The sequence below is a fragment of the Eretmochelys imbricata genome, chromosome 1 (genome assembly GCF_965152235.1).
Source record: "Eretmochelys imbricata isolate rEreImb1 chromosome 1, rEreImb1.hap1, whole genome shotgun sequence".
Lineage (NCBI taxonomy): Eukaryota > Metazoa > Chordata > Testudines > Cheloniidae > Eretmochelys > Eretmochelys imbricata.
Window position 1 is genome coordinate 118867695 of NC_135572.1, and position 19820 is coordinate 118887514.

Here is a 19820-nt window from a genome sequence, read left to right on the forward strand (position 1 = left end):
TCCTCATTTTGGAATTTATGTTTTAGTCAGTCACACCCTTTTCCAAATTATCCAGTTAAATATTTTGTTTGGAAATTGAGGAGAAGGAGTGGTGGACCTTGCTGGCTATTGCAGTGGCAAAGTACAAGCAGCTCAAACAAATTAAATTCAGTACACAGTATCTTTTACCAGCACAAGGATGATTAAACATGTTAAAGGGTCAAACAAGAAATCAGATCCACCACAGGATAATCCCAATACATTTATCAACATTCTTTTTTAAAAATGTAGTCTCTACTAAACCTGTTTTAGATTATGAGACAGGAGAAATATTAAGTTACTTGCTAGCCTAAGGTCACATCCTGTCTCTCCCCTCAGTTTCATTAATTCATTCCTGAGATAGCCTTTCATAGCCAGTCCCTGATTCCCCCCAGTGGTGGAGCCAGCCTTTTAATCCTGTTCCCTAGGTAGATTTAAAAGGGAGTCTCCTACATTGTCTTTGTACCGGGAAGCCTGGAATAATTTAGTAGCATTTTCAGTTCAAAGACCAAGCAAAAAATTTCCAATCTCCCTATGAGGAAAGTCAAAACTTCACTGCAAAGCACATGTTGGACTGGCAATTTTTTCCTGCAGGGCCAACTGGGGCTGCTTTATCAGTTCTTAGCCTCTGCTTACTTTACAATATACCACTAATGTTGTTCTACCCCACCTGACCTAGAATATCTTACTAAGTCCACACTTCTTCTCTCTCCTGTCAATTAATACTGCAGTCTTTGAAGGACTAAGGAGTTTTACCAACAAATTTTAGATTCTTGTCAAGATGGCAAAGGAGGCTTCTTAAACAGATATGTCATCTTAACCAAAAGTCTTGCTTCCACACCACAAAAGCCCCTGAAAGGCTATAAAAGCCCATCACAAACCTGCCCAAGTAGCCTTGAAGTGACTTCTCTGAATAAAGGGGTTTGGGGAATGGTGGGGTGGAGGTGGAGGTTGTTTGTTTAATTGGGCCTTAAATAATTAGCTACAAACTATCTAAAAAAAATTTAAATTCCCAAATTCTTCAACTTATATCAATCATCATGTGATATGAGTTAAGTGAATAGAGTTTATTAAACTTTTAACCCAAAGATTATTGTAAAGATTCTATAATAGATTCAAATTTCCCTCAGGCTATTGGTTATAACCCATGGGGTCTGATCTTGCGCCTATGGAAATCAACAGTAAAACTCCCTTTTATTTCATTCTGATCTCAAGGATTTGATCGTCAGTACAGTATCTATAAAGCATTGCAACTTACCGACATCCAATTTATTTTCATGTATTCTGTACTTCAGTAAGAATCACATTTTAGTTTAATTATTTTACAGCTTAATATCAATCAAATATTCTCATTTCAGAAAAGCCTTGCTGTGCAATCTTTCTTTAGTTAAATCTTCACTTGTGGCTCTGGAATAGTCCAGAGATGCATTTATTTATGACTGTATGTTAGCTGGAAAAAAGAAAATGAAGTTATGAATTTTGACTTCTGATGAACAATGTTACAATCCTTTACTAATTTGTACCAAGGTAATGCATGTACAGTATTAAGCACAGCTAGTTTTAACTGTTGTTCTTATTTAACCAAAGAATGCTTCATTTCTAGAGTAATTTTCATCATTTACTTGTATGTACTGTGTATGGATGTGTATTGCACTTTGCAATGTATTTTGACTTGTAAAGATAATGAATGTTGTTAACAAATTGCCCATCAAGTATGAAATGCAAATAAATAGCAAAAGGGAAGTTGCAGTTTGAATATTTTGATGTCTGTAATAGGATTTTAACAGGAATGAACAAGGGGAAGTTTGGTTGACAGCCTTTAAAATTTCTATCTTATCTAACTACTGTTTTTCTCAGTCTTGCACAATCTTCCTGGTGGAAAGGACATCTTTGTTCCTTTAAAGGGAATCTGGGAATTGACAGTCAGCTCTTCAGATGTTTAGGGAGGAAGGAGAGGGATACACTGGGAAAACATGCACTCTTCTTTTTTTCCCCCTCCATTCCTCTCTGTATTTGGTTTAATCTCAATGTAACACAGCATCCTATAGCCATACATCATTCTTAATACAGCTCACCACTCATTCCTATACATGCAGGTGTCAGGCAAGCGACAAGGCATTGGTTTCAATCTTTTGTGAATTAATAGTACTATGGAACTTCATTTCAGTGCTGTTTCTTCCCCTTCCTCTCCCTAATTCTCATCTCCATCTTGTTCATACTGACTACTCTCTGGCAATCTCTCCCAAGCCAAGGCCCACCATTCTTCTTCTCTTCCTCCCCCACATTATTACCTACTTTCACCAACCTCTAAGCTAGCCAGCCTTCCCCCTCCAGAGTTCCTGTGCCACATCCAAGAAATTAATTTGACTCACAGCCTTTAGCTCCTATTAACTCCTCACAATCATTGAAATCCAATCCATCCCTCTATCTCCAACCCAGTCTCTTTCCTTGTGTCTACAGCTGGCCTCTTCCCTTCAGTGTTGGGCTCCTTTCCTACCCATCTAATTAGTCAGCACTTTCTCCCCCCATTCCACCACCCTACATTCTTAAAACTGCATGCCCTGCAGCTGTTGTGTACAGTTCCCTTTATGTTACAGACTTTAATGCCAATTCTTTCCTCCTTTCATCTTAATCTCCTGCTCGCATCTGTGGTAGCTTTAATCTCCACGTTGATGTCCACTGGCTGCTTTTAATTGCCTTTCCATAACCTCCTCATTTGATCTTCACTTTTGGACTGACTCAATGCACCATCTTGGTCACCTCTCTTGATAAAGTTTTTATCAAACACTGCTCTTTTGTTCACTCTGAATTCCCTGTCTTGTCACTTGCTGTCCTTCAACACTGCTCACCTTTTGTCTGCCTCTAGTCTGTCACTAACTCCATTCATCATCTCCAACTTACTGCCCTCTGACTTCTCTGCTTCTCTAACCCCTCTTCTTTCAACTCCATGATCTCTACATTTAACTCTTTGGTCTCCGAAGCTCTTGACTCCTTTTATCCCCCACCCCACCCCTGGCAGTACTTTATATGTTCCTTTAATTCTCAGTCTTGGTTGTCCTCCTGATTTTGCTACTTTGATCTTTTTCTTGAAATGCTGAGTGCCTTTGGAGAGAGCCCTAAAACTACATTGCCAAGAAGTTTTAGAGAGTGCTCTAACTGTACTGGCTTCCTCTACTCTAGTGGTTCTCAACCAGGGGTATGTTTACCACTTGAAGTACAGAGAGGTCTTCCAGGGGGTACACCAACTCATCTAGATATTTGCCGAGTTTTACAACAGACTATATTAAAAGCACTACCACAGTCAATACAAACTAAAATTTCATACAGACAATGACTTGTTTGTACTGCTTTATATACAGTACACTGAAATGTAAGTGCAATATTTATATTCCAATTGATTTATTTCATAATTATATGGTAAAAGTGAGAAAGTAAGCAATTTTTCAACAACAGTGTGCTGCCACACTTTTGTAAGCTTATGTCTGATTTTGTAAGCAAGTAGTTTTTAAGTGAAGTGTAACTTAGGGGTATGCAAGACAAATCAGACTCCTGATAGAGGTGCAGTAGTCTGGATAGGTTGAGAGCCACTGCTATACTCCACTTTGAAAGAGTAGATGGATTGGGGAATTTTTACTTTAACCCCTGGAATGGAATTTTAAACATATCAACCTTCATGCTGACAGGGAAAACAGCTGTTCTGCTGGTATAAACAGGGTCAACAGCGCTCAAGGCTTGGAACTGCTACGAGGTGTTATGATCACTACTGGTTCAATCAGTTTAGTGGGAAAAGGAGAAGCCTCGTTTGACAACATATCAGACGTAATATGATCATACCACATAATGCATTTTTTCTAAAAGAAAATGTTGGTGCCTGAGAGCATTAAAAGCGGCTGGGGACTAGGGAGAGAGAGTAGCTGGGAAAACATGCAGATTACTTGGGCACTAAAAACAGCGAAATCATTAAATCCTTGATATAAATTTTATTTTGTATAGCTCAAACTTTTCATACAACTAAAACAATATATAAAACTGTTATCTTTATTTTTGCCTTAGGCTTTTTTCATTTTGTTCACTTTTTTTTTTAATAATTCAGTGTTTTCCAGTCTACAGGTTTTCTCTCAGACAAATATCTATAACAGTGGTTCTCAACCTTTCTGGGCTCAGGACCCATTTGTAAATGTTTATGGCCTGTCATGACCCAGTAAATAATAGTCTGAGGGTGGAGGCCCTGTGGTGGTTTCGATCAGGTCCTGCCTGGCACTCACCTCACAGTGGCATCTCCTATGCTGTGGGACTGGCTGGGCTGGGTTTGGTTCTCCGTTCCAGGCATTGCAACCTCTGAGGTTTCAGCATCCCTGGGGTTTGGACCTGCCACCCTGACTGGACCAAATTTGTGTGAGTGGAGTTGTGACCTGGCTCATGGGGTTGCAGTGCCATTCAGTCAAATTTGGCCTACCCAGGGTCCCATCATCATGATGACTGAGCCAAACCTGAATGGTACTAGGATCCCAGAAGTTTCAGCGCCTAGAGCAGGTAGGCGAGCACAGCCAGTTCTGTGTGACAGAAGCCACAGGAGCCACCGCCCAACCTTTTGAAACATTCTGGTGACCCAATTTTGTGTCCTGACCCAGGGACTGAGAAATCCTGGTCTACAATTTGTTCATCCCTTTTAAAGGGCACACTTCCTGAATACTACAGTGCAAATAAGTGATGGTCACATAAACACCACCCTATACCGGAAACCTACTGACCGCTATATTTACCTACATGCCTCCAACTTACATTCAGGATACATCACACGATCCATTGTCTATAGTCGAGCCCTAAGATACAACCACATTTGTTCCAATCCCTCAGACAGAAACAAACACCTACAAGATCTTTATCAACAATTCTTAAAACTACAATACACATCTGGGGAAGTGAGGAAACAGATTGACAGAGCAAGATGGGTACCCAGAAGTCACCTACTACAGGATAGGTCCAACAAGGAAAATAACAGAACACGACTGGCCATCACATACAGCCTCCAGCTAAAACCTCTCCAGCACATCATCAAGATCTACAACCTATCCTGGAAAACAATCCCTCACTCTCACAGACCTTGGAGGGAAGGCCAGTCCTCCCTTACAGACAGCCCCAACCTGAAGCAAATACTCACCAGCAACTACACACCACACCACAGAAACACTAACCCAAGAACCAATCCATGTAACAAACCCCGTTGCCTACTCTGTCCCCATATCTATTCTAGTGACACCATCAGAGGACCCAACCACATCAGCCCACCATCGGGGGCTCATTCACCTGCACATCTGCCAATGTGATATATGCCATCATGTGCCAGCAATGCCCCTCTGCCATGTACACTGGCCAAACCGGACAGTCTCTACGCAAAAGAATAAATGGACACAAATCAGACATCAGGAATGGTAACATACTAAAGCCAGTAGGAGACCACTTCAATCTCCCTGGACATTCAATAACAGATTTAAAAGTAGCCATCCTTCAACAAAAAAACCCCTCAAAAACAGACTTCAAAGAGAAACTGCTGCACATTTACAATTCATTTGTAAATTTAACACCATTAATTTGGGCTTGAATAGGGACTGGCTGGTTCATTACAAAAGCAATTTTCTCTCTCTTGGTATTGACACTTCCTCATCAATTATTGGGAGTGGACCACATCCACCCTGATTGAATTGGCCTTCAACACTGGTTCTCCACTTGTAAGGTAAGTCCCTTCTCTTCATGTGTCAGTATATTTATGCCTGCATCTGTAACTTTCCCTCCATGCATCTGAAGAAGTGGGTTTTTTTACCCATTAAAGCTTGTGCCCAAATAAATCTGTTAGTCTTTAAGGTGCCACCAGACTCCTCATCCCTTTTAAATGTTTATTTGAGCTCTCTTTACCTTCAATGATTTTGCTCTTCTCCTTGTCATGCTCTATTTTTGCCCATTCTCTCTATTTCTACCTGGCTTTTGACCCTCTGTTCACCCTCACTTCCTCTCATCCATTTCTCTCCTTCCCATCCTCCTCTGGGGATGACCCCTACAATGCAGATGAGGAGTGTTTTGGAGGGTGGAGTGAGTGACTAGCTTGTGTGTCACCGACCAAATGTGGGCGAGCCTGCAGCCAGGCCTTCAATTAGTCACATCCTCTTGCTGGCATTGAAAAACAAACACAGACATCCAAGTGATCATCATCATCCTCTTGGTCTCCTTTCCAGCCCACGACCTACACCCTGGGCACCGTTGGCAGGGCTCTGAGCACTGGGAGGCGGAGAATGTCTTTTCTCCAGACCCTGCAAACGCTTCAGGGCAGGTGCCCGGCTTCACTTTGATCGTTTTCAGGGGGACCCCTTCCGTTGAGCACGTGCTTCCGCGTGGGCGGCCGGATCGGGGCCGCCCAACGCTCCACGTGCCCGGGGCCTCACGCGCTGACAGCACGGGCGCTGAGCGGGCAGCCTCCTCTGTCCCCCAAGCCGGGAGACCCGGCAGCTCCTCCGGCACGCGTAGGGTCGCGAGCCGTTAAGGCTCCGCCCCCGCCCCGTGTTCTCAGGCCCAATGGTCGGGGGGGAGGAGGGAGCGGGCCAGATTTCGGGGGTCAGGGGATATTAACTCGAGGACTCCTTTCCCCCGCTCGGCCCCTGCGCGCGCGCGCACAGGGCGGGTCTGTTGGTGGTCGCGGTTTGCGAAGGAGCCGCGCGCAGAGCCCCCCCCCACCCCCCGCGTAGCTCGCCGGCCGGCCCCGCCCACCGGCCACGCTGAGGGGGAGGAGCCGGCTCGGCCCGGCCTCCGCCTCCCATTAGCTGCGCTCCGGCCGCAACTCCCACGAGGGCGGGGAGGGCGCCCGTTACCTGCGCCGCGGGAGCGGCGGCGGCGGCGGCCTGGCTGGGGAAGTGGGCGGCGCCCCTCCGCCTCTCATTCGTCCCGCGGCCCGGCAGGAGACGTGAGACGCAGGCGGCCCGGGTCTCCCCGCTCGCCGCGGCCGTGCCATGCTGTGCCGTGTCCGCCTGACGCTGGTGGCGGCGGCGCTGCTGGCGCTGGGGGCCCCGCGCGGCGGCGGCGCCCGGCTCCTGGAGTGGTACACGGCGTGGGTGAGCACCGCCTACACCGAGCCGCTCAGCAACCGCACGGTGCGGGGCAGCGCCGAGAGCGGCCGCTACGGGGACAGCTCCCCCAAGGAGAGCGCGCAGGGCCTGGTGGGCATCCCCCGCGGCGCCTCCGCCCGCCGCATGGAGGGCTGCGCCTCGGACACCGACTACGACGTGCCCCTGCCGCCGGGGAGCCGCGGCCCGCCCGGCGGGGAGCCGCCGCCGCCCTGGATCGCGCTGGTGGCCCGCGGGGGCTGCACCTTCAAGGACAAAGTCACCAACGCGGCCCGGAAGCGGGCGGTGGCCGTGGTGATCTACAACGAGCCCCGCTTCGGCAACGCCACCGTCTCCATGTCTCACCTTGGTGAGTGGGCGGCGTTGGGTCCTGGGGGGTCGGTAGCGGGCGGGGCCGGGGGGGGGGCTCGGAGGAAAAGGGGCCCAGTGGGGAGTGAGGTGTTTTTTTGGGGGGGGGGTGTGGAGGGGGGGGGCGAGTGTGTGTCTGGGTTCAACATTCCCCAGTGACACGAGATGCTTTTTCGGGGGAAAGGGAAAAGGGGAACACCATGAAGCGCCCTTAAAAAGGACGTGTAGGGCTTGTTTCCTGTCACTACACATAATACTAAAGCGAGGGGTCTGTTTGGTAGAGGCACAAAGTTTTACACCAAGCCTTTAGGAAGGGACGCAGAAATTATCAAGCAGTGTTGCAGTGAAACCATTAAGCAACTGCCCCAGGTCTTACTACTGTGAGAAGCACCACAGAATCTGAGCACGTAATACATCATAAGTGAATATGTTGCTCTTTAACTACGGGCTGAACAAAATTGTACTGGATACCGCAGAGATGTAAAAATGGTCACTTAAGACAGGGAATTACCTATTGGATGAGTCTTTAGTGCAGGCTTTATTGTAGTACTTACCACTTCATCGTCAAAGTACACCTTATAATCCTCACACCTTTCTGAAGTAAGGTGAGAAAAGTGATGTATAGAGGGATCAAATTGACTTGTCTAAGCATGCCTGTCTATCTGTAGCTTACAGACAGTGTCTGTGACCCTGCCAAGGTAAGAGCTCAAGTGTTCTGGCTCCACACAGTCTGCTGAATTTTGTGTGTGTGAAAGCATTACTTGCTTGAGAACTTTATTTAAAAAAAAAACCACACACACCTAATTTTTTTTTAACTACCATCAAGTATGTTTAAAGGCATAGGAGGCGACCTTCAGGGCAGGATACAAGGAGTAAGAAATCAAAGCATAGTGGGAAAAACCCTGTTGCAGATGCCAGTGAACCTGCTGCTGTGTAATAATCTTACTAGTATCCTGGCAATCCTTCAAGAGGATTTTAAATACATTTTGGTAGTTTTTTAAAAACAAGAAGCAGTTTTCTTTTCTCCTAGTAAAATTAGCTGAAAAAGTCAACTTTGGAGTGCTGTTGCTTCAAAGTATATTTGAAACCCTGAAGGGAAGTAAGTCCCTCTTGAAGTAATAAGTGAGTGGCACCATCCTGCAAGTTGGAATCATGATTAACTAGTACTGTTAAGCTGCTTTGTAAGGCTGTGTCTACACTAGCACTTTTGTCAGTAACTCTTTTCAGTCAGAGGTGTGAAAAAACTGACGGTATACTGGCAAAACTGCGTTTTTGCTGGTATAGCTTATTTCATCAGAAGAAGGGGGGAGACAACAAACAAGAGGACATATCAAATATACTTTCCTGTTTAAGATTTGCATACCTGTGGTTCTGAGCTATACACATCTAGGTTTAATGTACATCCGGAGTGGGATCAGAGCTACTTGTTGTACTTCCTTGGCTCTCTATTTAGTATTAAACTACACAGAATGTTAAAAAGTGCTTAGCAAAGGTTGATAAGCCATGCTGATAAATAACAAGATATTATAAAAAAGAGAGAATTTCATCTGTTGGATTACAAATAAGTAAAAGTATTTAATTTTGGATGAGTGGCTGTGCAGATGCAATGAGATTTTTTTAAACTTGTTTCCAGCTTCTAGAGTTGAATAAATACATGTACGGTTAGTTGGTTGACTAGATGTTTGTCTTCTGAAAAAAAACCCTCTTTTCTTGCCAGAATCTTTTCTTCTGTAGCATGTATGTGGAGAGTAAAAAGTGATCTAAATTTCCTTATGTATCATTGATGATACTGCTCTCTATAGCTGGTAATGGTCTTTGGCTTGGTTTAAAGGTGGAAATTGTTTCTGATTTCCCCCCCTTATTAACTAATTACTTGTTTTTTATCCTTGTAATGCCTAGAGTGGTGGGTGTTCTGTAACCTAAAAAAAGGCCAACTGTGATATTAAGATCTAAATCTTCTGGAAGGAGAGTATTATTCCATTGGAAGAGGCTCAAGCTTTAAAAACTATAGATTTTTGATGAGGATATTTGTATCTTTGAAATGAATTCTCAGTTTTCAGTATTGCTTTATGTCCACTTTAGATTGTAGGTTCCTTGGGGCAGAGACATGTCTTGCTGGTTTGTAAAGCTCCATGTACAGAAATGGCAGTGTAATAATTTCTTAACACGCATGAGTGTGCAGTCCTCTTAGGCTTGTGTGAGAACCCTCCTGCTTCCAGCATTATCCTGTCCAAAGGTTGCCTCTAAAGGATTTAATAAATACTGGAGTCAGAAAAATGTGGCCTTCTCTTGGTGGGTAATGGAGGGGTTTGTTGAATTGTTAGCCTGCATAGGGTATTTCAGTTGTGTTAAGCTAACACATTTGAAGCTACAGTATGTTGTAGTTTAGGAGGGAGCCTGGGTGATGTGACCAGCTAACACCGCTTCAAACACAAATAGCCTACATTTTAATGGGGTTTTGCAATTGTGACGTTAATGCTATTGGAAAAAACATTTTTGCCCATCAAAACGTATCTTCATGGGGAGGGAATGGTCTTGAATAAGCAGTCTGGAATGTATAAGGAAGCCCATTATGTTGATCCCAGCTTTAAAGCCTGAAGTCAATAGTTTCATGAGTAGGGTGGGTTGAAATAATTCCCTATGCCACCCCAGGGTATCAAGCTGGCTTCTTGTAGTTCTGTTCCATTCCTTGCCTCAGAACTGGGAGGAGAAAAGCAGGCTGGAAAATGTAATCCTTTGAAGAACCATAATAGTTTTAGCATACAGGGAAATAGGGGTCAATACAGATGGCACTCTTGTCTCCTCCCAGGTCATCTGAAAGTTGCACCTGTGAGTCTCCAGAACATTGTTAGCAAGTAAACCCCCTTTCTTTGTTAGGTGCAGTTTATTTACTTTAGAAAGATGTTGAGACAGATACCTCTGACGAAGGTCTGAGAATACGCTGTTTTCAATAAACTGAAATAAAGCCTCTAGGGAAGGGGAAATTTTGGTTTTGTTTACAGTAAGTCCCATGCATGTCTTCTATTTGTCTGGCCTGCCACAGTGCTCTGATTTTTTTTTAAAAAAGCACTTATAACTTCAAGTAACTCTCTCATGAATATAAAGCCTTTTCAAGTCGAGTTCCTAAGTATTTCCACAGCAAACTCTCTGACAGATACCATTTAAAAAGACTTGAAATTCCTGTTGGTCCCATCCCAGAGTAATACTTGGGATCTGGCTTGAGTACTTTGGGATCTGACTTGAAACTGTCTATTACATGTGACAAAATCATCAAGCTCTTTTGTTCTATCTTCAGCTACTAGTTTAGAGTTATGAACTAACAAATGGATGCTCGTGAATGCATTCTAGTACTTTAAATAGAGACTTCAAAGCCTAATAAATTGTACTGATCTTTTTATTTGCTAAATGATTCTTCAGATCAGCATCCCATTGTATTCTGTGGAATGAGGCATGCGGGGCCTCAATAAATGTTTTATTTCAACTATGTCTGGTTCGTGTATAATTATGTCTGGTTCTTATATATTATTCCATTTGAGAATTTCACAATGTAAGCTGTTTTTAGTAATTAAACTTGCTTTGTCAAAGTAATTTTGTTTTGTTTTCAGAATTTTAAGCATTTTCCATTAATCTTGTCCACCTCTTATATGTTAACTTTAAAAGATTGAATTGCATTCAGATAATAAACTGGAGTAAGTGCATTCTGTTGACTTTTTTTCCCCCCTTTTCTCCAACAGGAACGGGCAATACAGTGGTAATTATGGTTGGATATCCAAAAGGGATAGAAATTTTGGAACCAGTACGCAGAGGGATTCCAGTAAAAATGACTATTGGTGTTGGCACAAGACATGTGCAAGAATATATCAGTGGACAGTCAGTTGTGTTTGTAGCCATCGCTTTTATCACCATGATGATTATATCACTAGCCTGGCTTATATTTTACTATATACAACGTTTTCTATATACTGGGTCACAATTTGGAAGCCAGGTAATTGCAGATGGTGATAATGATTTTAAAATAACCTTATTAAAAGTTTTTAAAGTTTGTTTTCTCTCCCCTGCACGTCTCCTGTAAAATTCTTTGTCTGGATCTGTTACTAATTTTATTGAAATGTTGTTTAGCGCCATATTTTCTTGTCTGACAGACCATGGATATTGCTTAAAATTAATACTTTTTTTAAATGAATACACTTATAAGCAGCATGTTAATTGGCATCTCAAGCCTATTTAGCTTTAATAACTAGATTTTTATCTGAAATATCTGCCTCCTACCAGATCAGTGTTTAATTTAGAATTGGGGAACAATTTCTGTGAAACTTGGTACAGAGCAATGTTTGATGACTAGTGCTTGCTGGGTGAGATGTATTAATTCTCTTTTTTTTTTCCTCCCAATTAAAACTGTAACTTTGGAAAAGGAGGAGGAAGCAATTCCCTATCTTCAGCTAGAGAGCTCTGTTGTGTAAAGTTTAATGGAGAGAGTCAATGGGCCAGCCACTAATGCTCTTAAATTAACCCAGTAGTATCCTATAAATCTAAAGTGTTGTATTGTAAAGCTTTACAAAAGCTGACCCTGAAGCTGGCATTGTAATTGTAGTTCAGCCCCAATCCTCTGGTGGGCCACGACCTGGAAATTGATTGCTGGGGGAATGCCCAGTGAGTTGCAGCAAATTTCCTGGGCCAGTAGGACCCAGTAAAAGCTGGAGGTGTGGGGGGAGGGAGAGGATCAGTTCATTCCCCCTCAGTTGCTGCTGCAGATACTTCCTTTGCCTCTTTACAGTCCCTCTGCTTTTCAAGAGCAGTTCATCTGTGCTCACTGCTCCAGGGGGAGATTTGGCCCCAGGGTGAGCACAAAGGGCTGTGCAGTCAACTTTACATCTCTTTAGGAAGTGCTGTTCCAAACTTCTGGAGCTGATTACTGGGGAAAGAGTAGGTGCTCAGCAGCCCCATCGGTGTACCTCACTTTTTTTTTTATTTTATTTTTTTTATTGTGAGACCCATGAAATGGATGGGAAATCAACTTGTGGGGGGAAAAAATCCAGTCTTCGGGATGTGGGACAACTTCAGCCATTTTGTGGGCTGCAGGAAAAAAAAGGTTAATCATTAGTCTAGTGGACTGCATATGGGGATGAGAGTCGGGAGCTACCCAGTTCAAAATCTGCCTTTGCTACTGACTTACATGGCCTGGAGGGGGGGCCATCAATCATTAACCTGCTTTCCCAGTCAGTAAAATGAATACAGTAGCTCATAAGGTATTATAAAAAGCAGAGATTTTTGTACAATGCATTGAAAATTAAGCCCTGTGTAAGGATTAGGTGTTAGCAATAAAAATTTTTCCTGGAACTTCATATTTCCAGTCCAAATTAAATCTGGTGGTGGTGTGGGAAATACTTTCATATCAGTATGTGCAAATTGCTAATAGTTGACAAATCCTGTGCTTAACCTGTTTCATAAAGCTAGAACATAATAGTTGGATAGATTATGGAAAGATATTTTTAAACATATGTAATGAGGTGCTCCAAGGTGATGAATATATGTCTAAGAATGTGATCCTACAAACTTTACTTATGGATTCAGAGTAGCAGCCGTGTTAGTCTGTATTTGCAAAAAGAAAAGGAGGACTTGTGGCACCTTAGAGACTAACAAATTTATTTGAGCATAAGCTTTCGTGAACTACAGCTCACTGCTTTCTTTTTACTTTACGTAGTCTTCAGTCATACAAGTTGTCCTATCCTCTCAAGTAGGACTACTTGTTTAAGGGTTATAGGATCAGGCTCTAAAACTGAGAAGAGACTATTACAGGCTGTCTTTTGGAAACCCTAATTTGATTGGTAGAGTTTAAAAAAAAAAAAAAAAAAAGAGAACCTTTGCAGTTGGAAGCACTGTTACTATTCAGTGGCAAAATCTGATAAAATTTATTAGAAAAAGTATATAAAAAGTTATATTGACTTCATTGTTTAAAATTAATATTGTGCAAAAAGTAGATTGTGTAAATGGTGAATATTAAGTTCAATGGGTTTTTTTGGGGGGGGGGGGGCAGGGGAGGCGGGGAAGAAGACACATGTGAAGTGGTGTTGGTATCTTATGCCCTGATGGTGGATTTGGGTCCATGTGGAACTCCACTGGATTTCTGAATAGGCATGAAGCTTCACTGGCATGGATCCAAATACAGGATTTAGATCACCCTTAAGAATTTTTTACTTTAATGAACATTTAACTAAACAGTGTCCTCTTAAATTGAAGTCCTCTCCGCATGCCATTCACATTACAATAAGGGGCATATGTTTGCATTTGCAGTGGAAAAGAAAATTTGAGACCCAGACTGAGCAGAATAACATTTTTCTGTAATCTATAATCCGTATGGTAACACCCATTGTTTCATGTTCTCTGTGTATATAAATCTCCCCACTGTATTTTCCACTGAATGCATCTGATGAAGTGATCTGTAGCTCACGAAAGCTTATGCTCAAATAAATTTGTTAGTCTCTAAGGTGCCACAAGTCCTCCTGTTCTTTTTGCGGATACAGACTAACACGGCTGCTACCCTGAAACCTGTCATCTGGAAAAAGTATCTTTATTTTAATCCTAGTTCTATATCAAGAGGGGCTATTTAAGGTGTGACTGCTCCTCCCTCCCCATGTCCTCCTCTTACACGTAGTTGTAACTTTACAGGGAGTATGTAGCAGGTTAAATTGATTTGGAGAATTATGCAATTGATATGATTTTTTTTAAACATCTTCTCAGGTTAAATGAAATACATTCTCTGATCATTGTCTGTGGCAAGATAACAAGGAAGATACCCCGCTGTGTCTTGACATTCCTTTTTAACTACCCATTATGCACTACCAGTATATTTGGTCATTGGATTAACTGTGGTCCTGTTATGTCTCCCCTTCTTCCTCTCTACACTGGTTGCCTATAAAGTGATGAATTGATTGTTTGTCCTTGTCCCCACATGTATCTGCACTCTGACAATACCCAGTTCTTATGCATCTCATCACTGTGTGTATTTGCTGTAGTGCCCCATACAGTGTGGAACTCACTCCTCCTTAATGTGCATTGGTGGGTGTAAGGCTTTATAAACCTACTACAGTGACAAAAGGTGGGAATTTCCTCAATGTATTTGAAGGCTTTGTAGACTATACAGAACACGCTAGTATTGAAGGTTTTTCATAATTTAGTTAAAAGTGAAAGAGTACCAAACTGAACTTGTGTAACATTATTTTAAACATTCTCTTACCACTTTAAGGGCCACAGAAAAGAAACCAAGAAAGTGATCAACCAGCTTCAGTTGCATACTGTGAAGCATGGAGACAAGGTAATTTAGTAACTTTAAATTGTTTTGTTTGGTCAGAATGGTCTTTGCAAGCTGTCTTCATTTTATTTATGGTTTTAAAAATAAAAATGACTAACTCCTGTTGGGCTGTCTATAAATTAGTGCATGACTGTCTCCTCTTGTTTGTTGTTAACCTGTATTTCTCTGTCTAGAAGCATGAAGGCTGGTATTTAACATCTAACAAAGATATATTTACCAGCATAGGATCTTGGCTACTGCCAGATATCAGCATTACAGTTGAATTGTGCAATATTTCCCATGATCTGTTGATTACACAATTCCATATATTACAAATCTTAGTCTTGGTACTGTTTTTCTTTTTATGATTCTAGAATAGGAAGAAATACATACAAATTGTGATTAATCCTTTAAAGAATGTCTCATTCCCAAAGATTTTTACATATTTCTAATCATTACTTCATGGACAAAGAAATAGCTTATTTAAAATGTATATATTAACAAAGCTTGACAGGTCTTCACTTCTGGACTTTCTCTACATCCCATGTGGGCTTACTTTGTGAGGCTATAGGTAGATTTGCAAAGACCGGTTAAATTTAATATAACTTACTGGAGCAGGTGTACTTCTGTGAAATGAGTTTATCCAGAAGTAGTATCTTACATTGTCTGGACAGATGTATATTTTGTTTTCCTTTGGTCCAGTCATCACAATCACAACAGTTTCCCTTCTCTTCTTTATTATTAAGGCTGATTCCCCACTCTGGCACTTCAAGTGCAGAAGGTGGGGGCCCGCAAGGATTTTTAAAAATTAATACTTGCCGCTCCAGGCTTTTATTAAACTCCCAAGGATACAGCTTTTTTCTGATCTTGGCTTGGTAAACGCTGCCACCATCCAAATGCAAAACCCCTTTTTGGAACCTAGGAAGGCGCACTTAGGACTTCCTTCCTGTGAGGTACCCTCAAGCCCTTTCACCCACTCTTCCGGGGAAGAGCTGAGAGAGAAAACAAAGAAAATTAGCTGTTGCTATCAGCTAATTAAACATATGCACAAACCTCTTAGGACACCAAAAATCCAATCCTGTTCTTTTATAAAGAAAAAAAAAGTAAATTTTATTAAAAACAAAAAAGAAAATACATCTGGAACTTAGGCTTTTGCTAGATTTAAATGAGCAATTGCAAAAATTAAGCCCCCAAACTAGCTTTCTTGGGGTTCAGATTAAAGGTTGCAAGCAGACAAAAGCATCTGGGGTTAGCACAGAGGAGTTCACTAGCCATAAGAAGTAAACAGAAATAAAGCTAATCACGTCTTTCTAAACATTTCTGATCTACTTACACATTTGGGGGTTCCAAATAAGTAGCTCTAGGTATGATCTGATGATCATGCCTGGGTTAAAGCTTCTCATAGGGTAACTGCTCCCTGTTCCCCTCTTTCCTGGAGAACCACAACAGAGAGAAAGGGGAAGTTTTTTCCCCATTTTAAAAATTTCTAGCCTTCCCATTGGCTCTTTTGGTCAGGTGCCCACTCCCTTTCCTTTACCTGGGGGACTTTATTAACCCTTTACAGATAAAGCAAGCAGAGAACAGCCACCAAGAGGGACTCCACAGCCAACTAGTTGGCTGGGAGCCCACAAAAGGGAGCTCTTTCTCTCTCCCGCCCCCCCCCCCCTTCATCCATCACAATTGTAACAAATAATATAGGACTTTTTGTGTTTAAAGTAGTATAGCAACATTCAAAGTTGAAGCACTTTAAAAACACGTCAGCCTTAAGCATGTTTACAGTTGTGTGGATCTTTTCTGAGCAGTTTGGAGGATTATTGTGAAATGGACACTTATGTAGCACATAATCAAATATGCCATGGTTGGCATCTGCCCCTGCATTCAGTGAAAAATATCTGCAGTAGTAAATGTATTTTATCAATTTAACTTTAAACGTACAGACTAGCAACTAATACAGAAATGTTACAAGTAACTTTTTATTTAAAATGACTGTTACATACAGTGTGTAAAATAGAAATTATGGGCCTGATCGTCCAATCTTACTCACATTACTGCAAATGCTTACAAGAGTTGGTAATGGACACCCATATTTTTTAGTAACCTGCAGATATGAAAGACTTGCATTGTATTTTTATGCTAGGACCCAATTTGGATATCCTTCATATTTGTTTTTGTATACAACTCAGTTAAAATTGATTACATGGTATACAAAATATCTTCATACTTAAGTTTTCCTTCACATTTATATTGCAACTGTAACTCCAAAAGGGGCAGAACATGGAGGACTCTCCCAAAAAGCGTTAATGGCATGAGTAATTGCACACTGTACTCTGACTACAGTGTGGTGGTTCTCAACCTACAGCCCAGTCAGCACACAACTGTGTCCATGTGACATCTTCAGGCCCATGAGCATTCAGTATACTCTTTTCTTAGGATTGAATGAGCGAGAGGTTAGAGAGAGAGGTTTTAAGAATCTTGTTAAGCTGCTTCATTTGGAGTATGAGGGCAGATTCTTTCCTCTCCAGTCCTTCTTAGATTTCCTGTGCAAGCCTGTTTACCAGGGCACTGTGGGAGGAGAAGGCTGAAGAAGCAGGATGACGTACCATTCAACTCTATAAGAGTATGTTGAATGCTCATTAGCTCTTGAGACTGTAGATTGGGAGTTAAATGAGTTGTCTGTTGCCATATCTTTCATACTTACCATGTGAAATATCATACATCTGGAGATGGTTACCTTTATTATAATTTTTAGCTTACTAAAATGCTTGATTGCACCCCATTAAAAACACCAGTGTTCAGAGAAGTAAGTCACCCAAAAAGTGCTTGGATTAACATGTGATATGTCTAGGTTTAGCCACGATCAGTTACTTTGATTATATCAAAGGACCTTTTGGTAGAGTATTTCTCCACCTTTTGGTAGAGTATTTCTAATTGAATTAAATAAGAGAACTGCTTCTTATTTATGACATTTTAAAGCTTTCTGTTCAAATGGTTATACTGTATGACTCAATGCTTGTTATATTCATGACCAGGACATTAAAAAGATCTACCTGTACATTTAAATGTGTTTTCTGTAGGGTTTAGATGTTGATGCAGAAAATTGTGCTGTGTGCATTGAAAACTACAAACCGAAAGATATTGTCCGAATTCTGCCATGCAAGTAAGTTTGATTGCCTTTTAAAATCTATTTTTACCATACTTTCCATAAGAAATATTTAATGAGGTTCCTAGAAACCTAAACCATTTCTGGAGTTTTGGGGTCATGAAGCTATACAATGCACTGAAGTTGTGCTATCTGTTTGTCCAGTAACATGTGCAGGGCATGAGGAGATGGTATTTCATAAATGTGGTGGGGAGTTCAGCCTCTCAAATGTTATAAACTTGTTAATTAAAATATTACCTTATGTATGACGTATATATGTGACTATTACTAGTTCTGTGGGAACATTTTTTGTTGTGAGAAACATTTCTCTTTAGTTAAAGAAAATTAGATCTATAATTAGAAATATGACAGACATGATCTTGAAAAATTCTCAGTAAAAAAGAGAATTTGTAAACTAATGTTTCCACTTTTGGGGTTTTAGTGTGTTTGAAATATAAAAATATTGATTCCTTATTTGTATTAATGTTTTGATCAGTCCTGAAATGGTCATTTCTCTAAAAATGTCTGTAATCAGATGTCTTGGTTATTTTACCAATCAAGGGCTACTTGCTCTTCATGGTCAAGTATTGTACTTTAGATCTCATCTTTAACTGTTCTTATTAAACTTTGTGTGTAGTTGTTGCTATGTATTACCAAATATTTGAGTAGTTATATTATTATTCGAGTGCTTGTTCATGTCCATTCCAATCAGGTGTGTGCGTGCGCTCCAGCCAGAAGATTTTTTCCTTAGCAGTGTCCATAGAGTTGGCCTGGGCTCCCCTTAGAGTTACGCCTTCATGGTTCCACGTAGAGCACCCTGCTAACCTCCCACCCCTTCAGTTCCTTCTTACTGGCAGTGACCGCTAGCTGGAATATTTCTTGCTCTTGCTTGCAAGCGCTTTGGCAGTGTCCTCTTTAGTTGTACAATAGTGTAAACAGGGAGTTAGAAATAGTTATTTCTTGTAGTAGTAGTAGTAGTAGACTTTTTTTGGGGGGGGTTCCCCCCAACGAAGTCTTCCCCAACTCTGGGGGTATACCCAGGTCCCCAGGGTTCAAACTTTGTGAGGACTGTGGCAAGTTTATGCCCAAGAGTGACCCACACTCTTCTTGTCTACGGTGCCTCGGGGAGAGCCACCAAAAGGACAAGTGCAGGATCTGCAAGGGTTTTCGACCTAGGACCCTTAAAGACCAGGAGCAGAGACTTAAGATCCTGCTGATGGAAGCAGCACTCTGGCCACATTCCAACCCCGGGTCTGCAGAGCCCGCGCCAAGTACTTCGTCGGTCCGCAGTGCTCTGGCACCAATGGTGCGTGAGCCAGTGCCAAACAATGACCCTAAAGCCTCACGGCACGGCCATGACTCCGCCCATAAACAGCCATCTTTGGTGCAGCACCGCTCTGTCTCCGGTGCCACAAAAGAAGAGAAGGCCAGAGAGGGGTTGGTCTCCCCCTGTAAAGTCCAAGGGACCTGTGGCATCGACGAGCACTTTGAGCCAGGCTACCTTGTCCCTCCAACCCTTTAAGGTTTCACTGACTCCTACCGCAGCTGGGGTTTACTTGAGTCCAAACCCCCCACGGTTCCCGGACTTTCAAGGTGACCACCTCCAGCTTCCCTCTACGCCAGAAGCATTTGAGGTGGCTCAGGACCTTATGCGCCTCACGGTGCTGTCCCCCCCCGCAGAGGAGAGACAAGTTGCTGGTGACTGCATGGTCCCACTTTCAGTCGAGGGGCAAACCAGCGCTGATGGCGCGCCAATCCCCATCTATGGCGCATCTCTCCCAGGCACAGCCCACACATGCAGGGGAGCCGCACTGATCCCCGGCCTCTCGGCACCGCTCTCCGGCAGCCCAGGGCACCACTCTTCCTTGGTCATCCTACTCAGAGACCTCGGAGTCAGAGGTGGACTCCTATTGCT

General features: G+C 42.3%; 1 protein-coding gene across 3 annotated transcripts in view; it reads left to right on the top strand.

Annotated features, from left to right (window-relative positions):
- Positions 1–6873: 6873 nt before the first annotated feature.
- Positions 6874–19820, top strand: part of RNF149 (ring finger protein 149) — a 36672-nt gene continuing 23725 nt past the window's right edge. For all 3 annotated transcript variants that reach the window (XR_013345832.1, XM_077814463.1, XM_077814451.1), the window contains exons 1-4: positions 6874–7479; positions 11213–11463; positions 14722–14790; positions 17841–17923. Coding sequence is in view for 2 of the 3 variants with exons in the window: in XM_077814463.1 (XP_077670589.1) it covers positions 7017–7479; positions 11213–11463; positions 14722–14790; positions 17841–17923 (866 nt within the window). In the remaining variant the exon portion in view is untranslated. The remainder of the gene's footprint in view (positions 7480–11212; positions 11464–14721; positions 14791–17840; positions 17924–19820) is intronic.